The sequence below is a fragment of the Mus pahari genome, chromosome 19, assembly GCF_900095145.1.
Source record: "Mus pahari chromosome 19, PAHARI_EIJ_v1.1, whole genome shotgun sequence".
NCBI classification, from domain to species: domain Eukaryota; kingdom Metazoa; phylum Chordata; class Mammalia; order Rodentia; family Muridae; genus Mus; species Mus pahari.
In genome coordinates this window covers 57081415-57106651 of record NC_034608.1, presented here as the reverse complement: position 1 = coordinate 57106651, position 25237 = coordinate 57081415, and the positions used below count along the sequence as shown (strand labels likewise).

At 42.5% G+C, this 25237-nt stretch overlaps 1 protein-coding gene across 3 annotated transcripts in view; it reads right to left on the bottom strand.

The window, feature by feature from the left end:
• Nucleotides 1-24938, bottom strand: part of Zdhhc2 (zinc finger DHHC-type containing 2) — a 52472-nt gene extending 27534 nt beyond the window's left edge. The window contains exons 1-3 of one of the 3 annotated variants that reach the window (XM_029531747.1): nucleotides 24284-24938; nucleotides 4997-5023; nucleotides 3636-3730 (exon numbers count right to left, since the gene is read on the bottom strand). In XM_029531747.1, the coding sequence (XP_029387607.1) occupies nucleotides 3636-3730; nucleotides 4997-5023; nucleotides 24284-24410 (249 nt within the window). In that variant the 5' untranslated portion in view covers nucleotides 24411-24938. The remainder of the gene's footprint in view (nucleotides 1-3635; nucleotides 3731-4996; nucleotides 5024-24283) is intronic. The other 2 variants (XM_021219038.2, XM_029531748.1) reach the window with 2 other exon arrangements.
• Between the last annotated feature and the right edge of the window lie 299 nt (nucleotides 24939-25237).

Sequence of the window (25237 nt, the reverse complement as noted above, 5' to 3'; positions counted from 1 at the left end):
TTTAGCCATATACACAAAAATAAAATCATGGTTTATAAAAGGAACCAGAAAACCAGAAATATATATATATCCCCTCACTAGAATCAAAAATGTACAAGTTAAAACATAGAACACTTTGTCTACTAAGTTGCTAACATAGTTGCTAACAGAGTTTTCATAATAGCAAGCAATGCCAAGAGTCTAATATAACTGGTAGTATTGAAAAATCACTGCAATTCTTTTGGGTAACAGTTTCGCAAGCAGTTGAAATTTCCTTGATCTAGCAATTCTACAACCAAGAATTTTTAATAAGGAAATAATTTAAGATGTGGGTAAAGTTCTACATACAAACATGCTAATATCAGCACTATATATAATTAGGTTAGGGTTAGTCAAAACATTTTCAAATGGGGCATGACTACATCAGTTATTACCTATTTCAATGAGAATATTATATCACTATGAAAATTAGCAATACGGGCTGGAGGGCTGGTTAAGTGGTTACATACCCCTCGATGTTCTTGCAGAGGACCCATGTTCAGCTCTTAGCATTCATGGCAAAGTGGCTTGAAAGCACCTGTAACTCCAGTTCCTGACACCCTTTTCTGCCCTTTGAAGATGCCTGCACACTCATGAACACTCATACACACATGTAAAATGATATCAAATAATATCTATCTCACACAGTTGTCTGAAAACACACACACACACACACACACATGGTTTTATGTAAAATAATCACCTAGCAAAGTCTGTTCAAGTCATAAATTCATTGTGATTAATTTCTATGTGTGCACTAGGAGGCTTGCCATTGTATCTGGTGTGGTTACAGAAATCCTGAACACGATGCATCAGATATATAAGTAAGAGATGATGATGTGGCTCAGAGTGGAAGCATGAGTTTACACTGTAGGCACCGGCTAAATTCATAGCCTGAAGCTAAGATGCTAATTGGATACAGGACAAGGGAGGAAGAATAGTCAAGGATGACCTTAATGGTTTTGGGCCTGAAGAGTAGAGCTGTAACCACCATTTATTACTGAGATGGGACCACTTTGAGAAAATGATCAGAAAACTGAGTAGGAGATCCAAATGTTTTCAGTTACATTGAATTTGAATTTTTTTTGTCAGATGTGAGAGTTAGTTATTGATGAGTCTGGAGTTCAGGACAGAGGTCTGGGCTCATGTATTCATTTAAGAGCTTTACCAATGAGATACTATATAAAGTTATGAAACTAAATGGGATCCCCAATTCAGATATTAAAAAAAGAGGTCTAGAAATTGAACTCTGGAATAATTAATCCCATGCTTGAGAACTTCAGGAGGTAATTGCTCCTGGTATGGATGCAAAGTCCAAAGAGAGAGCATATTTGAGAAAGAAAACTACTGGGGCAGCACATTCAGGAAGCTACACGAGTTGAGAGTTACAAGAACATAAAGCAGGAAGTCAGACTGAGACAAGCATAATTGCTGCCAGGCAAGGGAGACAGACTTTTCCCTGTGGGAGTATGTGCAGTCACAGAACAAACACACTGCAGATGAAGATGCTAAATTTCCCTTTAGATGAAACTCTCTACTTCAAGGTGGAGGATGGGCTTCTGCAGGGTTTGGGGAAGGGGTTATGAGTAAGACTTAAATACTGTGATGATGTAGTATGTCAGACAATGGGAAGAGAGAAGGACAAATGGTGTGTGTGTGTGTGTGTGTGTGTGTGTGTGTGTGTGAGAGAGAGAGAGAGAGAGAGAGAGAGAGAGAGAGAGAGAGAGAGAGAGAGAGAGAGAGAGAGAGAGAGAGAGAGAGACAGGGAAGCAGAAACAGAAATGCACAGAGTGACAGAAAAATAGACAAAGAATCAGAGGGACAGAGTGAGGAGGGTCAGATAGATTGAAGCAAACTGACATCAGGATGCTGACCCACACAACTGGTGGATGGCAGAGATATTTGCTAATGTAAGAAGTAGGCAGGCTATGGTTTAGGGAAGGACAAAATGGCGATCTCTGTTTTACAGTTTGTGTCTAAAGTATTAGGATACTAACGAAAGTGGAATGTTTAACAGAGAGACACACACATTAGGCTCTCCGAAGTGATCAGAGCTGGGGATAGATGGAAAAGTTATCAATGTCGAGGTTATTGGTAAGCCACCCAAGTGGATGTGGTCGCTCAACCAATTGATCGAAGTCAGCATTTTCTTTAAAACCTACACAAAGACACCTTGCAAGAGATTAGGAGGAAGAAATAAATACTGTATGAAGAAGGAAAAAACACAGAAAAGGGGAAAGGGTGGGAGAGACAAAAGATGGTCTGTGAAACACTATAGTCTACACACACCGTTATTTCTGTGCAAAAATATGTGGTTTGGGTTTTAACAACTTTTTTTTTTTCCAGGCCAAAAGCATAGTTTTGGGCCAGTATGATCACAGATTCATTTTAAACTGATTGCTTTAGGGGACACTCTACCATGGTGCCTCTTCTTTTTAGCTTGAACTACTAAAAATATGCTATGACCTGCACAGCAAGGGTTTTTTTTTTTTCAATTCAACAAACATGATATTAAAGCAAATGCCAAGAATACAAAAGTATGTAAGATATTGTCTCTGGCTCTAAAATCGTTTAACCAAGTGAGAGACCCAGAGATGAAAAGAACAATATATTTAAAAATGAGAATCTAATTTAGTCATACTCTGCTATGTAAAACCTTCTGTAGCAGCTATTGCTAGGTGCCCCCAGTACCCATTCCTGCCTTTAGTGGCTGGAACGACCATTGAGAATTACAATTACATTCCCAGGCTTCCATGAGAGATGTGGTCACATAATGAAGTCATCTAAATGCAAGTGGAAATGGAATCAGTTCCTTGAAATGTCACTGAAGGGAAAGGGCACCTCTTTCCTACTGTCTATGGCCTCCTGGCTGTAATACATTCATGATGTCTGGAATGAGGGCTGCATCTTCAGCCAAGAAGTGGCTCACAGAATCAAAATGTCATGTGACAGAGCGATAGGATAGAAGAAGTCTGGGTATCTAAAAGCTGTGGACGAGCTATGAATAACTTGAATCCCGAGATAATGAACTATATTACTTATTGTTGTTTCTGGTGATCGACAGACAACTAATATGTGTTTACTATAATAATTAGCGTATAATTTCACCAAATTGTTTTTCTGTCTGTCTGTCCCTCTCTCTCTCTCTCTCTCTCTCTCTCTCTCTCTCTCTCTCTCTCTCTCTTTTATGTATGTATTATCCATGTACCTATCTACGTATCTATATATCTAGGTACCTATGTATCTATGTGTCTATGTATGTATCTATCTATGTGTCTATTATGTATATATATTATCTATGTATCTCTCTAGGTATCTATATATCTATGTATCTATGTATGTATCTATCTATCACCTATCTCTTATATATCTATCTGGATGCTTGACAGTAAATTAGAAAGAAAGCATTGGAGACTTGATGGAATAATTCTATCAGATATGAAAGTAAGGACCTAGTGAAAATTCCATGTTTATTAACATACACAGATTTTTTAGATCCCCAAACATCACTGTATTCAATACATTTGACACCCTAATGAAAAGGAAGAAATTCATTTTCCAAAATTAATATTACAGATTGCTATCTTTAGGATAACTTTGCTATTGTCTTAACTTACTTCTTTTGAAGGATTCATGGGCAATGTAAAAATGGTTTTCCAGTATGACCAGACAAACATTGCAAAAAGTAGATGATAAGCCATGAGGCACACAACTAAAACAAGAGAAACAAAATCATCACTGTAATATGCAAAATTTTACTCAAATCATGGTATTCACAAAATATTCAAATTTACAATGATGATAAACCATAAAATATTATTTATGTTATATTCAAATAACACAACTCTTTGAATAAAAACCTGAAGTTAGGAAGATTTGATTTTTTAATATCTCTAAATATATCATTACATTTATATCCATAAATAAAACCCCCTCATTTGTACTTAGGCCCATCTCTAATTGGTTAGTTAGAGCTTTCCTAAGTTGTTAAAATAGGGCTGTTACAGAAGAGTAAACACAGTGTTGACCACATTTAATTAACCAGACTTTCAGGCTCCATGAACTTTGCTTGAGAGAGGCAGAGAAAGCAAAGCCGTTCCCATCTGAAACGCTGTTTGCCTGTTTCCTTAGCTCTAGTTGACACTGGTGGCTCTCCTTGTTAGAATGACAACATGTGAACAGGGACCATCTGGATGAAGTGATTTCTGTCCACGGGGGTTCTGTTGCCTAATTTATCACACAGGGCAACTGTGAAGACAAGTGTCCCAAGTTCTTCTTTAAAGAACACGAACACACTTAGTATGTTCTTTTAAAGGCTCAGAGTACTTCATGAATTTACAATAGTAATTTCATACTAATGATAATAATCCTGTCTGAATAACATACTAATATAGTTCTTAAGTAAACAATTGCAGAAAATGTGCCAATTCAGAATATCAGCATGTTGAGGGCTAGAGATGCAGAACAGCAGTGGATTCCTTTTCTAGCAAGTGCCAGGCCCCTACTCCTAACAAAAACAAAATAAGTAAGCAGAATATGACAAGTAAGCAGAATATTTTAAAATTGAATGAGCAATTGTTTATTGTTCCTGAAGAATCATGGGATTTGAACCTGTGGAATCATTTAGAATTTGGGTTATCAAATATGGAACTTAAATCAACATAACGTGACTACAGGCAGAATTCCATAAACTCTGCAGATAGATAACTAGTTACAAGGTAGTAATCGAAGCTAGGACAGGAGATTGTCCATATCCTTGTGTCTTAGAACTACAAGGATCTTTGAAACACGTATGGTCATTACAGGGTTCTTTGCCAAATGTGTGACACACCTTAGTTTGGGAACTTAGAAAAATGAGATGTCATTAACTCTATCATATCATCATATTGTCAAGGAATAATTTCTTAATCTCAACCAAATACATGTTTCATTGAACTGATCTTAAGATATCACATCTGCAGTCATAACAATATTTTACCTTGTTCACCAATGTTTTCCATGGACACTAGAAACATGAAAGAAAGAGAGAGGTCATAGGTTATATGAAGTTTGAATAAGCAGAAAGCCCTGAAGACAAAGAACATTAAAGTGGATTAATAACTTGATTTTTTTCTTCAAACCAACATTCTTTAAATATTTGATCAGCATTATGTAGAGGAGAGGCAAGTATTGTGGACTGAGGGTCAAGGGGTAGGCTGGCAGCTTCAGTCAGAAATGCTTCAGAGGAAGTCTCTGAGAGCAGACTCCTTTGTCCTTAGACACCTTGTAAGAAGCTCATGTTCACCTTCAATATATTAAAGATCAAAACTGGCATTGCCTTTCGGCCCCTGTAATGCCAGACCTGAGAGACCCCGCTATTCCTATGAAGGTTTCCAGTTTAGTTCCAACCATAGCTTCCTCCTCCTCCTCCTCCTCCATTAAAGTTTGTTTTCCTATGACATATCTACTTCCATTTTGATTTTTTTATTAGAATTAACTTTGGGTCCATGCACTCAATTACTATGTTATCTTCAATCCTGCTCGCCTTTTTTTTTTTGGGGGGGGGGATGATCCTCATATGCCATGGAGATTTTAGGAATCATTCCAGAGCCCAGCTTCCTCTCTTCCCTTAGATCCTATTACGTCCTGCTGGTACACAATGCTTCCACCTCTCTAGATGTTCTGACCCACACTGCCCACTCCTCAAAAGCTCCTTGACTGGCCCTTTAACAACTCACAGGAAACCTGGACTCCAACCCGTCCATCCATACATGCTACCGTGATCATCATATCATACACAGCAAAGCTGAGTTAGAATTTTGTTGTTTAAGCAAAACAAAAAAAAAAAAATTGCACTTTATTTGAAAGAGTCCTTCTCCTCAAAAATTAAACTATTATCTTTTAATGTTTTCTGAGGTGGAAAAAACTGACTTAAGAACCTTGGTCAAAAGCGATTCTAAAAATAAATTTGCCACTGGATTCAGATAATAAACAGATCTGTGAAGGACAGACTAGAAACAAAGGGAACGGAGGAGGATTCAATAGTGTAGAACTTAAGCTCCAGATACATGGCTTGCCCCTGGGTTACCATGGAAACCAGTCCTTACTACATACAGCCTTGACACTCTATGTCCCACAATGGAGCCCCACATAGCTCTAAAATACATTTTCACCTTTCATTTAAAAAAAAAAAAAAGCACATTTTCTACTAACACGTAAACGAATGATGAAATCATCTTCCTAAAAGCCAGTCCAAGATGTGTGCTGCATTTAAAATAAAACCACGGTATCCTTACATCCCCCTTAAGGTCACAGGTAACCAGGCTCTTGCCAACCTCTCCTTCAAAATCACATCTTTGCACTGTCTTGTTCCCGAGGCCACTGTGTTTGCTTGTAGAACACAGGCTTATTGAACCTGAAAAGCTCCTCTGGCACCAAGCTCTGTGTCCCTCACCACCCCTCAGGTGCAACTTGAGTGTCAGTAACCACACACTTCTGTCTCTTCATTCTTTATTTTTCTTTCTTGGTCTTCTTCCAGTTGTTCCCTGAAATTTGCGATTTGCATCTTGGCTTTATAGCTTCATTGACATTTTATCTAGGCTAGGCTTTTTTTTTTTTTTTTTTTTTTTTTTCCTTTTCTAAACTCTCAGTTCATCTCTCAGGACTGTTCTGAGAATTAAATTAGAAGAAAGGAGAGCACTTGGCACAGAGCCTGACATGTATCAGGGACTCATAGTATCAGGGACTCATAGTCGAAATGTGGATAATGATGTGGTCGGAGAGACGAGGAGAGGAGAGGCGTTCCCTGGTGCTCATTGCTAGCTGTTTTACACACAAAACAGGCCAGAAGCACAGGGAACTTGGAGTTTGGTGTGGTGGTCTCAAAGGGGCATTCGAGTTGCTAGGGCTGGATTGGGACAAGATCTTTTAAGGTGAAAATGATAAGAAAATGTAACAAATCAAGCGCCAACTTGAGCAACCATACCCAACAAGCTAAATCAGGGGGAAGGGCAGGCTCTTCTGAGCATCTCATTATGCTGCCCTACTGGGTCCACCCTCTCAGGGCATTCCCCCGAGGAGCTGAGATTACTGGAGTGTGCCCACATGCCCAGCTTGGTGAACTTATTTCTTTAGCCTGCCCCTCCTTTCCTCCTGACTTGGTTACTTTATCTTCAGCTTGGTTACTTTATCAGGGACACTGTGACAAAGTAGCAAGCATGGGGTTCTTAAAGGCTTCGGAAAAAGTCAAGGGCAAGATGTGAACAAGGTTGGTGGCCTGAAGCCTTTCTCCTTGGCCACCTCCTCTCTGGGTCTTCAGCTCCTCTTCCCTCTGTTATACCCTGCTTTCAAATGTCCTCTTCTTTTGCAGACAGCACACATGATGGATTAGACCCTACTCAGTGACCTGGTTTTAGTTTAATTTAATCTCTTTAAAGACTTTATCTCCGAATGCAGTCCCGGTCTGACGCCCTCAGATTTGAAACTCTAACCTAAGACTTTTGAATGGAAACATTGTAGCTTACAACGTCCTCCAAAATCAGAGGTTAGTTTTAATAGGGCAGAGGTTGTACAGAGATGAGAGGGAATCTGGGGTTAGTGAGGGTCAGACAATAATGGTGGTACTAAACTGACTTTTACAAAGCAATCATTTGATAAATGCTATATGCAGAAATAGTGTGTGAGGTGAGCCATATTATAGTTTTAAAATATGAGACACTTCCAGGGATAAACTTTTTTCTTTTCCTTTTTTTTTTTTTTTTTTTTTTGGTTTTTTTTTTTCTTTTGAGACAGGGTTTCTCTGTGTAGCCCTGGCTGTCCTGGAACTCACTCTGTAGACCAGGCTGGCCTCGAACTCAGAAATCTGCCTGCCTCTGCCTCCCGAGTGCTGGGATTAAAGGCGTGCGCCACCACCGCCCGGCGGTTTCCTTTTTTTTTTAATTGGATATTTTCTCTTTTTAAATTTATTTATTAGAATTTTCTTTACACTTCAAATGTTATCCCCTTGGCTGGTTTCCCTTCTGAAAATCCCCTATCCCCTCCCCCTGATGATAACTTTTTAATGGCAGGCAAATTATAAGATATGGAATTGAGAGCTAACTATGGGCCTATCTAACCCAAAATTCTCTCAAGGACCTGTAACATCTGCTGCCTCCAAACCATGCATTCTGCTAGGCTTCTGACCCTGGGTAGATTCCACCTTTGATGACTTCCAACTTCAATAACCTTTATTCAACTAGTCTGCCAATAGTTGATACCCATCCTACTTAGTTTCTTCTCAAGAAGGCTTCCGAAATCAGGGTAAAGAGGTAAAAGACTCCCCACCAGCCCTCCTCCAACAGCCTACTTAAAACATCTAGGAACAGATATACTGTAACACTTCAGCCACCATTAAAATATCCCAATAACCGTATTTATGGGCACAGCCTGAGTTTACACTTTACTGAGTGTTGCACTTCAAAACTGAATAAGAGCTATGTTGCTAGGGCAAGACTGGGTTGGTGGTGACAGAACAGCAGGGGCATCCTAACGTTTGGCCTCGCCAATGCAGAGGGAGAGGAATTTAACCTGACACACTTGGAAGGTTCATCCCTGCTTGGATAAGGAATCCAGAAGACTGGGCTGCCCCGACTTAGGATCCCCATCCTTACACTTGTGAAATTATTAAATCTAGAACTGTTTCTTTCCTGCCTCAATAGTAAGAAAATGTCTCTCTCTTTTTTTTTTTTTTAATCACAGCAATGGCCCAGCTTGAGATCTGCCTCCTCTAAACATTTTAACTGCACAATGCAGTAGTGTTAAATCTAATCACAATAGACAACGGGATCCCAGAGCACAGTCATCTAATATGCCTGAAGACCTCTCACCTGGTGAATGCAGTCCATTATTCCGCTCTTCTTCCAGGTTCTGGAAACCACTAAACATTCTAATTCATTATTTCTCTAAGTTGGCTGTTTCCCATCCTGTGGTGTAAGTATTCATCCTTGTGCTGGTTGGTTGCTCTCAGTATAATGTTCCCCAGGTTCATCCACACTACTGGATATAGTAGACTTAACATCGCTACTTCAGGAAATTTCTATGTCATTGGATTGCTCTAAATACCTATGTAGCTCCATTCTAGATGGTAGTTGACACTAGCTACACCCTTAACACTAAAAATACATTCTAAACATTCTGACTGTACTTAAATCATTAAGAATGGGCACATCTTTTGGTTTATCTGTTCTGAGAGGGAAGCAAAGATGACTTTGTAACTCACTGCCACTTCCAAATTCACAAACTAAAAAGTGATTCCCATTTACGGGGAAATCCGCTCTCTAGGCCAGTCCCTTGATGTTAGTATTCTGCTTTCACTCAATGACTCCAATAACCTCCATCTCAAAACAGATGAGATTGGGGGCCAGCAAAATGCCTCAGTGTGTAAAAAGCACTTGCCTTAGACTCTGAGGACTTGATGAAAGAACAAGGTCAAAAGACCTCCACTGTGACAAACACACACATGCATGCACACACATACATGCAAACATATACATACTAAAGTAATATATAAAAAAAAACAAGATTCCCAATGCTAGCAAACTGTGCTGACTTCAGTGTGAGTGTGACTTATTTATCCTGCATACACTTCTAGGGCCCTCCATTTTCTACATGTGGCTACACCTCAACTCCAAGTTCAAACCATCACGGAACCTTTGGGATTCCAACCTTCTTTCTTCCCAATCTCAAATATTTGCCCTTAAGGAAAAAAACAAAGAGGCCATGAGAAATTTCTATGAACCGAGGACCGTATGGCGGATGCCGGGCTCTCACCGATTCTAGCTGGTTCTCACATCATAAGCTGGAAGGTTAGAAGGAATCTATACCCTGAGACATTTCTTTATTCGAACCAAATTGTTCTAGGTGGAAGGATCATGGTTCTCACATTGCCCACTGTAACTGCTCATCTTTGTCTTACCCGTGTTTACATGTACATACTGTCTTGGTTACTTTTATTGCTGTCATAGAATACCGTATCCAAGGCAACTTATAGAAGAAAGGGTTTATTAGGGGCTTAGAGTTTCAGAGGGTGAGTCTGTGACCATCTTGGCAGGAAGCAAGGTCAAGCATGGGGCTGAGAAATAGCTGAGAGCTTAGATCCTGATATACAAGCACAAGAATAGACAGACTAACCAGAAACGACTTTTGAAACCTCAAAGCCCGAGTCCAGCATCACACCTCCTCCAATAGTTACACCTCCAAATGCTCCTTATGCTGTTCCACCAACTGGGGACCAAGTGGTCAAACACAGGAGCTGATGGGATGGATCCATTAAACCACCACTTGTACATATTGTTTACAAGCAAAATTCCTACCTGAGTTTTAATTATTTTATCTCTTTTGAAAAATATACAAACAGTTAAGTAACAATTTTGTCATATTTTTGAATGTCATTACATCAGTTTTTCATTATCTGGTATGGTAACAATTATCACAGAGGACTAAATATGTTATTATTTTTTTTCTTTCTCACAATCAAACATTAGGTCTTTTATGCATTGAGAGAAAGAAACCGTGCTTCTCCAAGGAAACACACGATTTCCTTAAGCTACCCTCACCTCAGGATAGCAGCCATCATGCAGAGCATTTACAACCAAAGAACACACACACAACGTAGTTTAAAATTAAGCCAATATTCCTAGGTTCATAAAAGTTATTTGACACTTTGGTACCACTCCACAGCTCTCCAGAGAAAAGAGCTCCACAAGGCTGTAATTCTAACTGCTGTGTTCACGGTCCTCACTGGAACAGAATTTACAAGGCTGCACTTGAGGAGATAAAGTATGATGTGAAATGCTAGTACCCTCAGTAACTGCTGCGGTTATAGCACTGGGTCCCGGCTTCTGCTAAACTTCAAGGGACTCAGGCTATGCACTGGCTTACTCTTCAGTGCTGGACCACTGGGAACTGGGATTGCTCTTGGGAACCTCCCTGTCATATGCTTTACAGAGTCCTTCCATATCTCTTCTTTTTGGGGGCATTCTATGACCATTCTTTGGTTCTAGCTGGCACTAGGCAATGTCTGTCCCTCCCCAATTATAGCAGATTGTACCCCTTACGCTATGAATCATCGCCCTACAGGGTTAGCACAGTCCACCTAGAAGCTACTACTGTAAACAAGAAACATTCACTTGAAGTCAGAGCAGGTTTTCTATCATCAGTGCAGCTCACAGATGAAGGGCTGGGGTGAATACAGCAGAACTGTGCAAAAGCACCCGGTTTTGCACTGGTTATATTCTTTAATATATGTCGGAAGTTATAAAATTGTTTTTAAGAGGGCAGTCATCAATATTTGAACTGAATTTCATCTTTTGCTTAATCTGTCCCCAGCTGGAATAGATCTTCCCTTTGTTTCTAGAATCTACAGCCTGCAAGCGCTATAGAAAGCTTGTTATTCATTCATTCATTCATTCATTCATTCATTCATGCATGCATGAATTATGTTCAGTCCTTGGGTTTTGGATCAAGTTCTACAACCATAGTGTTAATTCACTTTGTGCCCATGGTTTTAATTTAAGTGCACTGATCCCATGCTTTTCCCCACTAACTCTTCCTTACCCACTATCCTGGTGAAGCAACAGCAATTATGTTTTCTGCCTCGAGCAGGCCCAATGGCCAGCATTCTTGTGAGGGCACACAACCCAGTAACGAAGTCTTCCCCATTGGTGAGGTGGGACTGTTCACAACTTGCTGTTCAATAATTTGCTGCTAAGCCATGAAAGGACAAGATAGGGAGCCCTGACACATTTCCTGGATGTCCCTGGAGACGTTCACTCTTGGACACCTATTATAAGCACCTCTGGAATAATTTTCCACCCAAATTACCTTCCTTGGAAAACTTGTACAGTGATCCTTAGAAAGGCACAGAGAATGATGACTATATTATTTGGGAATTCCATTCCTAGATAACCCTAAAGGATTTAAACCAAGGATGCAAATAGGAGTTTGTGCACATTGTTAATGCAGCATTAGTCACAATAGCCAAAGTAAAAATTTAACTCAAATACCCATGGACAAACAGAATGTGGTATATACATGCACACAGATAATTGCCTGGCATATTATCCAGTCTTCAAAAGCAAAACTGAGCCGTATGCTACAATATGGATGAGTTTTGAAGACATTCCACTAATGAAGCAAACCAGCAACAGAATCCTCTCACAGAAGGGAGATCCTTAAAATGGTCAGACTCTCAGTCGGAAAGTTGAATGGTGATTGCCAGGAGCTATTATTATTTAATGGGTACAGAAATTTAACTTGGGCATTTATCTTAGAGAGAGATACTGGTTATTGGTACAGTAATTCAAATGCACAGACTACCACTGAACTTTAGGATTGAAATGATGGATTCTATGTTATCCTTTACCACAGTAAAAACAAAACCCACCTATTCCAGAGTCTATTCACAACCACAAATATGTTAATATTGAACAGTAGCTGAAGTGTTCTCTCGTACCCTGGGAAGTAATCCCAGAGTGATAAGCAGAGAAAGACAGCCAGGCATCTCTGCTTGTGAAGCAGCTCATTCATGCGTCTGCCCGAGCTCAGTGCCTGGGAATCAAAAGAATGTCCGGGCAAAGCAGCAAACCCCACTTCCCTGTGACCTTTCCCAGTCAATTGGAAATAAGTTACGTTCAGCACATTCTTAAGAAGGTTGGAGCAAGGAAAGGAAGGAAATGAGACATATTTTAGACAGTTATTTTTTAAAACCTAAAGAAAGTAACAATTTTAGTATTTTTAAAGGAAGATTTAGTTATCTGAAGACCACAAAAATAAGGGGTGGGTGTCCGGACAACGCTGACTCAGTCTGTGTGCTTCATGCAAGAACATCTTATTTTATAGGTATAGTGGTTCATATAATTTACCCAGTCTGAAGAGTAATTATTATACATACATTTTATTATTATACTGTACCATCCTAGCAATTCTCAAATAACATCTAATTCACCTAACTCCTTACTACACATATTCACACTCAAAAGTCCAGGTGGGAAAAATTACTTATTTGCAACCCTAAAAATATGTGCATAAGTATGTGTAAATAAACACTAATACAAGCCTGTTGATGACCGTGAATGGTTAAATAATAAAAGTAGATCTTTTCCTGGAGAACTCCATATTATTTGCTTTGAATGTCAACTGATTCCCATTAGGCTCAATTAAACAAACTCAGATCCTAATCCCCACATGTTCATCCATTTCTAAAACACGGATAGACTGTAGTTTTTCTATAGTTTTTCTCATAGGAAAGAGTACCTCCGCTACACACACGCCAGCCATGGTTACTGCCATGAAGTTCTTTCTGTATTTCCTTTCCAATGTATTAATTGTTGAACTATCCCGCTTTGGAGCACTGTACAGATCTTTCCCTCTGCCCGACATACATCTCTTCTGGTGTTAGCCCCTGTACACCCTTCCATCTTATTTGAAAAGGAGGCCTTCTCCTGCATTCTCAACTTTCTTAGTTTATTGTTCCTGTTCGTTTCTGCTGCTGTTGTTGTTTAGGTATTTGGAGGTGGGGATTGTTGCTGCTGTCTTGAGTCAGGGTCTTGCCAAGTTGCCTAGCCTGGCCTTGAATGTTCACTCTGCCTGCCTGCAATCCCAAGTGCTGGTACTACAGGCCAATGCTATATACCCAGCACCCAATCCCTCTTGCCCTTTTATTCTTTGTCATGACACTGTGATCCTCTAACAGATTACATAATCATTTACCTGTCATCTCTTCCCCATGTTCAGTGTGAGCTCCAAGACTGTACTGTTTGGCTTTTGTCAACTTATCACGATCCTAGACACAATCTGGGAAGAGGAATCTTAATTGAGAATATGCCTTCATTAGATTGGCCTAAATACAAGTATGTGGGGGGGGGGTATGGTCTTGATTAATGATTGATTAGTGATGGCCCATGTAGATGTGGGTAATCCCATGCCTGCATGGGAGGTCCTGGGTTGTATAAGAAAGCAGGCTGAGAAAGCCATGAGGAGCAAGTCAGAAGGTAGCACCCCTCCATGGCCTCTGCTTCACTTCCTGCCTCTAGTTTCACGCCCCTCAGTGATGGACTATTACCTGGAAGTGTAAACTTGGAATAAACCTTTTCTTCTCCAACTTTTTTTTGGTCATCATGTTTTATGACAGCTATAAAAACCCTAACTAAGCAAAGACCAGTCAATAGATGTTTGTGAATGAATAAATTAAAACTGTTCAAAATTGATGGATGCTTGAAACGCATTCGATCCCTTGGATTTTGAAGTTACTTATTACAGGGTAAGCGTGTGAGAATCTGTAGTGAATCGATACCATCTCCTCCGCTCTGGCTAACATATAGCTCTCAGTCCTGTATATGTTAGTTTTTAAAATGTACCTATTTCTGAAACTAACTGTATTTCATGAAAAAGGTGTCAAAATGAAAGACTTGATTAAGACAAACTGGTCTCTGCCCTTCCCCCTCTCCCGTTCCTTGGCCTCCCTGGAGAAGCCTTGGTAATCAGTAGTCAGGGTTAAGTACATAAATCCCTGACAGCTGTATTTTGCTAATGCATGTCACATGGGGTTGCCTCTTAGTGATAAACTGGATCACACGTTAGTCCTGCAATTCAGAGCAACCTCGTGACCATCAGTTGGAGACTCTGATTTTGTTTCTTGCCTCCTCTATAGCTGATGGATATCAAGCGTCTCTCACTACAGCTCAGCCAACTGTTATTCAGCAGGCGGCCTCTCCCACTCAAGTACCGCTGATGTGAATTGCATGTACTTTACAGACAGAATTTGAATCGTGCCATCTCTACAAATCCAGGGAAAAGCCACTCTGCAGATTCAGCTACGCCTCTCTTGGAGGCTGAGATAACCCATGGACCCCCAAAGGGATCGAGGACATAAGCCAGGGGAGCATGGACATAAGCCAGTCTGGATTTTTTTCATTTGTTTTAGTGTTGGGGAAAACTCCATGTCTCAGACATGCTAAGCAAATGCTGTTCCACAAAGACCCTAGTCTGGGTTTAAAGTCACTTCATTCCCAAAACACACTTCGAATGCAGTGAAAACGTATTTTTTCCCCTTATACAAAATGCACAAGAACCAAAAATGTAATTTTAACTGCACGCTAGAAAACAAAAGTGAATGATTTCACTGAAACACCAGAGATATGAGGTCCTCAAAGCTACATGAAGCCTTCCTACAGATTTTATATCTATTATAAGATGATCCCAGAGACTTAAAACTGATTCAAAGCCATTTTATGCTTTCCGGATAGCATACATTTTGTTTTAAAAGGCACATAGCAAGGGGTTTTGCCTGTTGGTTAAGGTTATTTGATTGACACACTCCTTGAGGGTATCTTGCTCCTCCGTCACAACAGTAGTGATGAAAGCCATAGGGGCCATTAACAAGTAATTAATTGTACAGTGCACGAGGGAAAAAAAAAATTCTCCAGACACCAGGGAGAGGCATTAGCAAAGAATTTACCCAGCGGTGTATGCAGGTGCCTCATTTACATTCTTAAATGTAGTCACCAGTGTGTCAGAAATGAACAGAAGTGTTCAGAGAAATGATAAGATGACACACGCAGCAGGCATTGATTTTGGCTCAAGAGTGTCTCTCAGACAAAAATGGACGTTGGAGGAAGGATGCTGGGAAGGGAAGGATGAGAGATGGGGTGGTGGCATATGGGATCAAGATACATTGCACGTGTGTATGAGACATTAAGTAGTAAATTAAAATCAAATATGGATTTTGTAGCACTTCCAAGCACTGGCATTATAAATTCAATTTAAGAGTCTCCGTCAGATGAAATATCAAATTAAGAAAAGGCCACGTACCCGTGGCAAAAATGTGGTTATAATTTTGAAAGGGGAATTGTCAAGAATCATTGCTGAATTACTGATCTCATATGTTTTTTTTTTAATTTCTGAACCAAATTAGTTAATCTACTACCTTTCTTTCTTTCTTTTTTATTAGATATTTTCTTTATTTACATTTCAAATGTTATCCCCTTTCCTAGTTTCCCCTCCGAAAATCCCCTATCCCCTCTCCTCCCCCTGCTCCCCAACCCACTCACTCCCATTCCTGGTCTTGGCATTCCCCTACACTGGGGCATAGAGCCTTCACAAGACTTAGGGCCTCTCCTCCCATTGATGACCAACTAGGCCATCCTCTGCTACTTATACAGCTAGAGCCGTAAGTTCCACCATGTGTTTTCTTTGATTAGTGGTTTAGTTCCAAGGAGCTCTGGGGGTACTGGTTAGTTCATATTGATATTCCTCCTATGGGGTTTCAGACCCCTTCAGCTCCTTGGGTACTTTCTCTAGGTCCTTCACTGGGGACCTTGTCCTCCGTCCAATGGATGACTGTGAGCATCCACTTCTGTATTTGCCAGGCACTGGCAGAGCCCCTAAAGCAGTGGGGTCAGATAACATACACTTTTAATCCCAGGATTTCAGAGGCTGAGGAAGGAGCAAAGGCCTTTAGGCCAGGCTCACTTACATGGCTGAGTCTATTTCAAAGGGAAGGGAAGGAGGGAGGGAGAGCGGGAGAAAGGAAGAAAAGGATAAAGGGCAGAACCATCCAAGCAAGAACCTACTTTACACTAACCCTGCCTACTGCCTGCTGTGATAACGTGTACCTTTCCATTGTTAGCATCCGACTGTAAAAAAAAATCAAAAAATATAAAGTCCCCTTAAAGAAATCAAAAGCACATTTTCCATCTCGTTTTCAAGTGGAGCATCAAAAACCCCAGTCCATGACATTAGGTTTTTGGTGACAAACTCTCGTTAATATTTCTAAATAGTAATAATGGAACTTCACAAATAAAGAGTATCTTTCTAACCACCTTGGGAATATTGCTTCAACCAGCAGACAGCATGAGGAATTTCTGTCACATTCTAATTTATCACATTCAAGCTAGAGACGACAGTTATTTCTACAGTCATTAGAGACAGAGTGCTACAATCTCAGGCGAGCCCAGATCTCACCACTTTCTAAGGACAGGAAGGCTGGGAGAAGTGATCCAACTGTCAAAACACATGGAATCCACAGGATAAATTATACCATTTAGTGCTCCATGTGTGTCCCTGTGTCTATTTCTCTTCCTCTGTGTGTTCTCTTTATGTGTGAGTCTCTCTCTTTGCCTCTCTATCTCTTTCTCGTGTATGTCTATGTATATGCGCGCGTGCATGTGTGTGTGGTGTGGTATGATATGTGTGCGTCTGTGTGTAGTGTGTGTGATGTGTGTGGTATGATGTCTGTGTGTATGGTGTCGTGTATGATGTGTGGTGTGGTATGTGTGTGTGATGTGTAGTATGATGTCTGGGTGTGTGGTGTTGTGTGTGTGATGTGTGTGGTATGATGTCTGTGTGTATGGTGTTGTGTATGATGTGTGGTGTGGTATGTGTGTGTGATGTGTAGTATGATGTCTGGGTGTGTGGTGTTGTGTGTGTGTGTGATGTGTGGTGTGGTATGTGTGTGTGTATGTGTGTGGTGTGGTGCTGTGAGATGTGTGCTATGATGTCTGTGTATGTGGTGTGTGGCCTGATGTCTGTGTGTGTGTGCACCCGCGCATGTGTGTTGATGGAGACTGAACTCAATATTCCACATAAGCAAGGCAAATATTCTACCACTAATCACGTAAGCACACCTCCCTGGGGCCCACATTCCATCTTTCTGAGAAGGAAAAAAAAAAATCACAAGATTTCCAAAAGATAAAAAATAAAACAAATAAAAGCCAATAAAGAATATTTCATTGCAAACTCATCCTAACACATACCATATATATTTATCTCTGAGTAATTTGTCTGCTTTTTTAGTTTTGTGTCTTAGTGGTGTCATTTCTCAGCACAAAAGTCAAAAAAAAAAAAAAAAAGAAAGAAAGAAAGAAAGAAAGAAAAAAAGAAAAGAAAAGAAAAAGAAAAAAAATCAAATGCCCATGTTTCTTGAACCACCTTTGCTTTCTCCTCCTCATGGAAAAACAACAACAACAACAACAACAAAACACAGCTCAGCTTGCTGTTTGCGTTCAAGCCTTTAACCTTGGGACCATTTTTACTGTGGGCACAACAGCATCTCCATCCATACACCTCCAGTGTATGATAGCTGAGCTCCAAGGGCAAGTGGCTCCTTTAGACGCCCATTCCCAGCATATTGTTAGGTCTGCTTCATCCATCTTCTCTTGGCTTCTCTGAATTTTCTAAGCTATATTCTTCTTCAGTCTTCCCATGGGGTCAGTGAATTAAATTCATGAGATTCTATCTAGCTTCACAGACTAAATGGGGGTGGAGGGAAAGTGGGTCTGTGCCTCATGTAAGCCACTCGGAGGTCGAACCACCACGCAGGTTTCACAGCAGGAGCAGAAGCACCTGGTCGTGATCAGATGGTAAGACATGCATGCGGATGTAGTCCGCATCGTAATTGGACGGCGTTACTGTGGATGCACTTTCTATGCGGCTCTCCACCTTCTTCATTGATTATCCTTTCCTGTAGCTCCAGTGATCAATTTACGACTTCCTGGCAGGTCCACAGTCCATTTCTGTCACCCTAACACCTGTCTGTGGAGCTGGCAAGAGAAAGAAAGTACCCTATCCTCGTGTGCAGGCTGAAGGAGGCTGGTCTGGCTGACCTGGTCCATAATTTGTCTTGGTTTTTATGAATTCTGCAAATAAACTCTGCAGAAGAAAAACTTCCCAGGTGACCAGGATTCAATGGTTGAACCTTCCTCAGCTTTGGACAATGATGTCACACACACACAAACACCACACACACACACACACACACACACACACACAAACACACTCCTCCTCCCCCAGAGAAGTTTACCTTGATTTAGAGAACTTGCCTTTCAGCTTCTGGTAATGGGAAAGCCTTGGGGGAATGTTTTGATATGGATGACAATCCCAGGAAGAGTCTAGAAGCAAACTTCTCTATGGCTTAATTAAAACTGAATCCTGATGGCTAGTTCTTCTTGTCACCTTTATTTGCATTTTTGGTTGGATGCCTTCGTATTAAAAAATTGAAGGTCAATTAAAAGATCACAGATAAATTAGTTCACTTAGAACTTGGCAATTCTCTCTAAGAATTATCTAAGAATTATCTAAGAATGTCAACTGTCTTACTTGTGGTATTTCCAGGCTTTTTTTTTTTTTTTTTAAGCCTAACCATGTTATCCTTCAAATCAAAAGACAAAGAGTGCTCTGACACATCAGTAGAGCTGTTTTCTTTCTCCTTCTTACTCTGCCTTGAATCATTACATCAATCAAAGCTAGATGTTAGCATGGTACAGAATTTGAAACACCTGTCTCCAGTTTCCCAGAATTGAGATCACCAGTGTGCTACCATGACCAGCTTTTTACATGTGTGTGGGGGGGATCAAACTCATGTCTTCATGCATGCCTAGCAAGCACTCACTAATTGAGCTACCTCCTCAGCCCCAGAACGCCTGACCAACGTGGTGAGATCCACAGGGGACACCTCTGGGATACTTCAGGAAGGACACAGAACTTTTAACGAATGCAGCATTCCACTGTCCTTCTGGGATGAGGTTGGCCTGAACTACCTCCGAGCTTTGGAAATTGCCATGACGGAGTGCAAAGACTTAAGTAAAACCACAAGGAAGCTTAGAACTGTGAGTGTATAATTAGTATTAACTGCCGGGTAGACAGCCAGGAAATCGTTTAGAAACCTTGGGACCCCAGTTGTCTTGCGGCCACATGAACGAATCTCTCTTGCCAGTGTGAGACTCTCGAGCTGTGCACAAACGCCCTTCTCTGAACGAGGATGCACTTAGCCACCTGCTAGCGACAACAAGCTACATGCACCCGGAACCCTCCAAAGTGGAATAAGGTTTTTCTTCCTCAAAAGCCTGTTCAGCCTGAGCTGGTTTGGGGTTGCATAATAACTAAATAAAATAAAATGCCTTAAAAACAAAACAAAACAAAACGAGAGCAAGACTAGGTTCTCTTTAGAGAATAGCTCCTGTTTACCACGTCTTGCCTGTGCATGAAAGGGCAAACATACAACTTAAAGCAGATGCATGGTGGGGTGGGACACGTGCAATAGAACAAATGATTACTTAATCAACCAATCAAAGGTGGAGAACCATGCAAACCACGCCCCTTCTGAATCAGCTCCTCCTTCCTTTACGTGTCCTGAAAGAGCCCAGGGAACAACCACGACCCTTGGGTATCTCCGGTCATGCAACCTGCTTGCTCTCCTATGGCCTGTTCTCATCTGTTCCAGCGCTCTGCTCTGAATAAACTTTCCTGGCTCCTTCGCGCTCCCCGTGGGCTTTCGTTTCATTAAAACAGGCCCCAGACCCAAGAAAGTCCTGGCAGAGATCCTGACCTCTAGGAACAGCAACAGCACGTGCCCTAGGGGAAATCATGGCTGTGACACACGTTAGGCAAAGAAGACACCAAAAAGGTTCAGCAAGCGTACGCGTTCATCTCTTATAATAATCTCAGGAGCGTTTAGTAAATTTGGACTTATAACAAGACAAAGGGTATTAAAAAAACAAACAAACAAACATGTAAATCCATTTTAAATGTTAGCACCTAAGAGGAACCAGTTTAACTGCCTTCTTCATCATGTGTGTTTCTATACTAATTATCATGGTGGCTCTGTAAAGCTCACCCATTGGGTCCAGCATAGACAATGAACCACACCCAAGGCTGCAGACACTCTTACTCCTCTAATTTTGCAGCGTAATACACACTCCCTTATACTTTTTTAACCCTTGGAATATATGACCATATAGAAAATGCTATAGTTAGTATCTGAATAGACTAAAGATGGCTATGGCCTAAAATAAGCCAGGGATGGGGAGAAAGGCAAGAGGAAGAGGGACATAGGTAGGTGAGAGAGAGGAAAGTCATTGAGCGGGGGTATGATAAAAGAGTTTTATTAACTAGCAAAGCATATAAAAATATTCTACATGATTAGCCGTATAGTAGCCCTATTTAGTCTGTTATTGTCAGAATTGGATGTGTTTTATCTGAAATACTTGACTCTCCCATTACCTCTACAGCCCATATATTTCAGATCCACACACATTCCCAAAGAGATGGGTTATTTTTGTAAAATACAAACACCAAGCAAAAATTATGCTCACCGAGAACGTGCCTAGAGAGCCACATACATGCACATCGTTAAATATAGAAACTAACTGTAATGAGAGCATCATTATCTCCGGTTTCCAAGGATACCAGGATAAGCACTACTCCTAAATTGCAGTTCATTCAGCAAAGGGCATAGAGTAATTTATATTCAGGGTCATCACTGGCTGACAGCAGATGTGGAAGGAAGATCAGGGTAAATCACCCTGCTTTGCTGAATTCTGTATGTCACCCACTTCACTTCTCAGTCCTTGACCCCCATCCTTTGGTTCCAACCCTGGCCAATATTTCACAGGAGGAAGTTGAAGAGTATGATTGTAAATAACAACTTCCAAGAGGACAGAAAAATCCCCAAAGGGCAGGGCAGAAAGAAATGGATTAATGTGAGGGTGGGGGTGGGGGCTGGCACTCTCATTTTCTTTGTTTGTGAAAAGCAGCAGAGGCTGGCTGTGTGCATCAGTCACTCTGGTCGCCATCTTTCCCTGTGTCTAGAGAACAACTGTACCTTTAACCTCAACGTCTCAGCCAACCAAGCTCAGGCAGTGAGTGCAAGGCTTTTGGAGAACACCACTGAAAATCAAACTCACCTTCTTGAACTTTGCCTTCTCGTCTTTAGGATCTAGATGTTTTGTAAAACCCATGGTCCTGTGTTTCCACGACAATGAAAATACTTAAAACTACTTTCTAACAGCTTGGTGTGGGCGTAGCTCTGCACCCATGGGTTTGCTTGTGGTGGTCTGTTTTCTGATTGTTTTTTACTATGGCACTTTTGGTCACCAGAGATGGGTGGTGACAAGGCGTGGCAGGATGCTTTATCAGTTAAATATCAGTAAGAGCCCATGACCCCTAGGAACTTCTAAGTCCAATGGTCACTTATGAAAAGGGCGACTCGGATGTCACAGATACCTTAATTTAAAAAAATGATGAAAATACACATAAAGTGTGGCTCAGGGGCTGGGGAGATGGCTTAGCAGCAGGCCAAGCGCTTGCTGTGCAAGCTCGAGGTACTGAGTTCAGACTCTCTCAGACCCACCTAAAAGCTGGATGAGTGTAGGCCCCGTGAGCCCAGTTCTGGTCAGTGGAGACAGGTCCACCCTGGGGCTTGCTGGCCTGCCAGGCTAGTGGAAAAAGGTGAGCTCCAGTTTCAGTAAGAGAATGTGTCTCAAAACGGAAATTGGAGAATTATTGAGGAAGATACCCAATACTGACTTTTGGCTTCTCGGCTCACCAGCATGGGATAGTGAATCTGTATACACATGCACATAAGCAAAGACTACACACACACACACACACACACACACACACACACAAGCACAATATGGTTCAGATATAATAGCCATTCTCTATGCAGTTCCTTGACCATCTGTCTACTTAGTAAAATAAAACCCGCTATGGAGCATCTGCTACCTGTGATGGAGGGAACCTTCTGTACCTTCAAATGCTTCCTCTTGATGGACATGAGCTGTTATGCCAGGCTAAGCTTCTTATCTTAATGTGATAATAAGGAACAAGCTGGCTATTTTGACAGTGAAGGCCTTCTAGGGCATTCCTCTTTTTCAACAAATGATACTGTTCATTATTTCCCAGAGGTGAAAGAATCAAACACTACAAAGTTTCCCAATAGTTACATAACATATACAGTATATATCAGTAAGCAACCTATTTACAGATTAACTGTTAATACAGAAACTTTAATTTTTTTTCTTTAACGTTCTTCCTATACATTGTACATGACTACTTATTACATATTCATGTGCATTGTCAGGAAGATGTCAGTATAGACCACTTTTAAAATCTTTAAATAAAAAATTAGGTGAATTTCCACCTAATATGGCATTAAAATGGTGTGTGTGTGTGTGTGTGTGTGTGTGTGAATCTAGTCGACAAGGTAATACTAGCAAATTTAAAAACTATATGAAATGGGAAGATAGGTTCAATTATCTTGAAAATGATGTCAAGATTATTTTGGTGTTATCATCTTGACATCATTTCTCACAGGACCAACGTTTGGAGATGAGATGGCTTCAGAGAAGGTTTTTGCACTTCATGCACGAAACTCTGGAACAATTCAAGTTGCAAAGCTTTAAGGAAACGGACCCCATTTCCTCCTTGTCCCACCCTAGGCTTAGTACTTGGTTAGGGCGAAGGGTAGTAAGTTCAGTGGGTAAACGTCAGGCGAAATATTCACAAGTCCCTGGCGTCCCCTGTGTGAACATTTCTTCCTGATAACACACGTCAGCTTTCACAAAACCTCCTAAGGCAGAAAGTTTACATGAGGCGTCATAACTGTATTCCCTGCTTATGAATAATCAACCTCAAAAACCAAATCTTCGGTGCTGAAAGTGCTCCACCCACCAATTCAGAAGCTTTCTCTTGGACTGGGGCCACGTGGCTCTCTGGACCTCAGAGAGCACCTCAGATGATGGGTTTCCTGCCCCGCTTTCTATTTTCCCAGCATCTAAACTATAGTCCTCTCTTTCTCACAGGTCTTCGAAAGATACTTTCTAGTGGCTTGCCCTTCCTGCCTCGTTTTGAATTAGAAAGTGGCTAATTATCACCCTCAAACCACACAGGCGGTTACAACGCTCGTGAGTACTGTCACCATTTTTTAAAAAGTGGGTCTATGGCCATCAGAAGAGAAGCTGGCTCTGCCATCCGAGGTTAAGGCCAGCGTTTCCCCCTCGCAGATCTGGCACAGCTCTGATTCTTGGCCCAGCCTCCAGGGCAGCTTCTCCGGCCTCCAGGGCAGCTTTCCAGCCTCAGTGACCACAGTGGTCCCCTGTTCTGTCCTGCCCAGCGAGAGGGTGTGGCTGGGGTGGCAGTGGTGAGTAAAAGGCAGCGGGGGGTACTCCTGGCCGTGCGTCCTGGGGTGGAGGTGACCCAGTAACCCAAAAGCTGCAAGGGGAGGCCAAGGGAGTGACAGAGTGCAGGGAAGTCTCCAGGAGGCTGGCTGACCTCCGCTTGGGGAGATGGGGGGTAGGAGGGGGACAGAGGGTTGAGGCGGCAGGCAAGCAGGTATTGGGAAGCGCCCAGGGCGCACGACAGGGTGGGGAGAGCCCAGCGGCTGCTCAGAGTAGAAGCAATCGCGGAGCGGGGCAGAAGTCCCGGGACGGCGAGGGGACAGCGTGTGGGGTTCGGGACGCGGGCACGCACTCACCTATGCACAGCTGGATAGCGTAGGCGTAGTAGGACCAGCCCAGCAGCAAGCTGATGAACACCACGGGGATCCAGTAGAGCACCCGCCGGCACCGCCGCCTCACACCGCCCGAGCCCGAGGGCGCCATCTTCCAGCCGCAGACACCTGCCCAGCTCCGCCGCCGCCGCCGCCCGCGGGCCTGGCTCGGGGCCGGGCTCGGGGCTCCCGGAGCACCCGGCGGGACAGGCCCGGGGGCGGCGGCTGGCTGTGCTGCGGCCACCGCGGCCGCCGTGGCGCTAGCTCCCCATCCCGCGGCGGCGAGCGGGCGCCGCGGACTCCCGCTGCTCTGCCGGGCTGAGGCGGCGGCTCAGAAGGGGGAGGACGAAGGCGACGAGGCGGCGGGAAGCTCCGCTCCGCCCCCGCCTGGTCCCCGCCCGGTCCCCGCCTCGCCGCCTCCCACTGCGCGGCGGTCTGCGCCCTCGGGCGGGTGCAGGGATCCGGGCTCGGACTCCCACAGCGCCCTCGGACTCTCGGCTACCCGTGCGCCCTTGCCGCGGACCACCGCAGGGGCGCTGGAGGTGGCGACCTGGTGCCCACCTTGGCCCTCTCGCCCCTGCACTTGGCCCTGGATCGCAGGACTGTAATGAGAATTGACACTCGCTTTGGGTCACCCTCCCAGTCGCAAGCCACTCCCAGGGCGCGGGTCGGAGGAGACGAGCTGCACTGTGTCGCGCGTCTGAGGACGAGCGCCGCCCACTCCGCCCTCGGGACCAACCAGCAGCTATCCCACTCCTCACTCGCCAGGCCCAGGGAGGATTGCGCCACCAAGTCCTTAGGTGCCCAGGCCCGCACCCCTGCATCCTGCCAGGAAAATTCTCTCTTTAACTTGTGGGTGCCAGTAAACTGGCTGAGAGTAGCCAAAGGGCAGTCAATTTCCAGAACAGACCAGCGAAATGATGGTGTTTGGGCATGAGA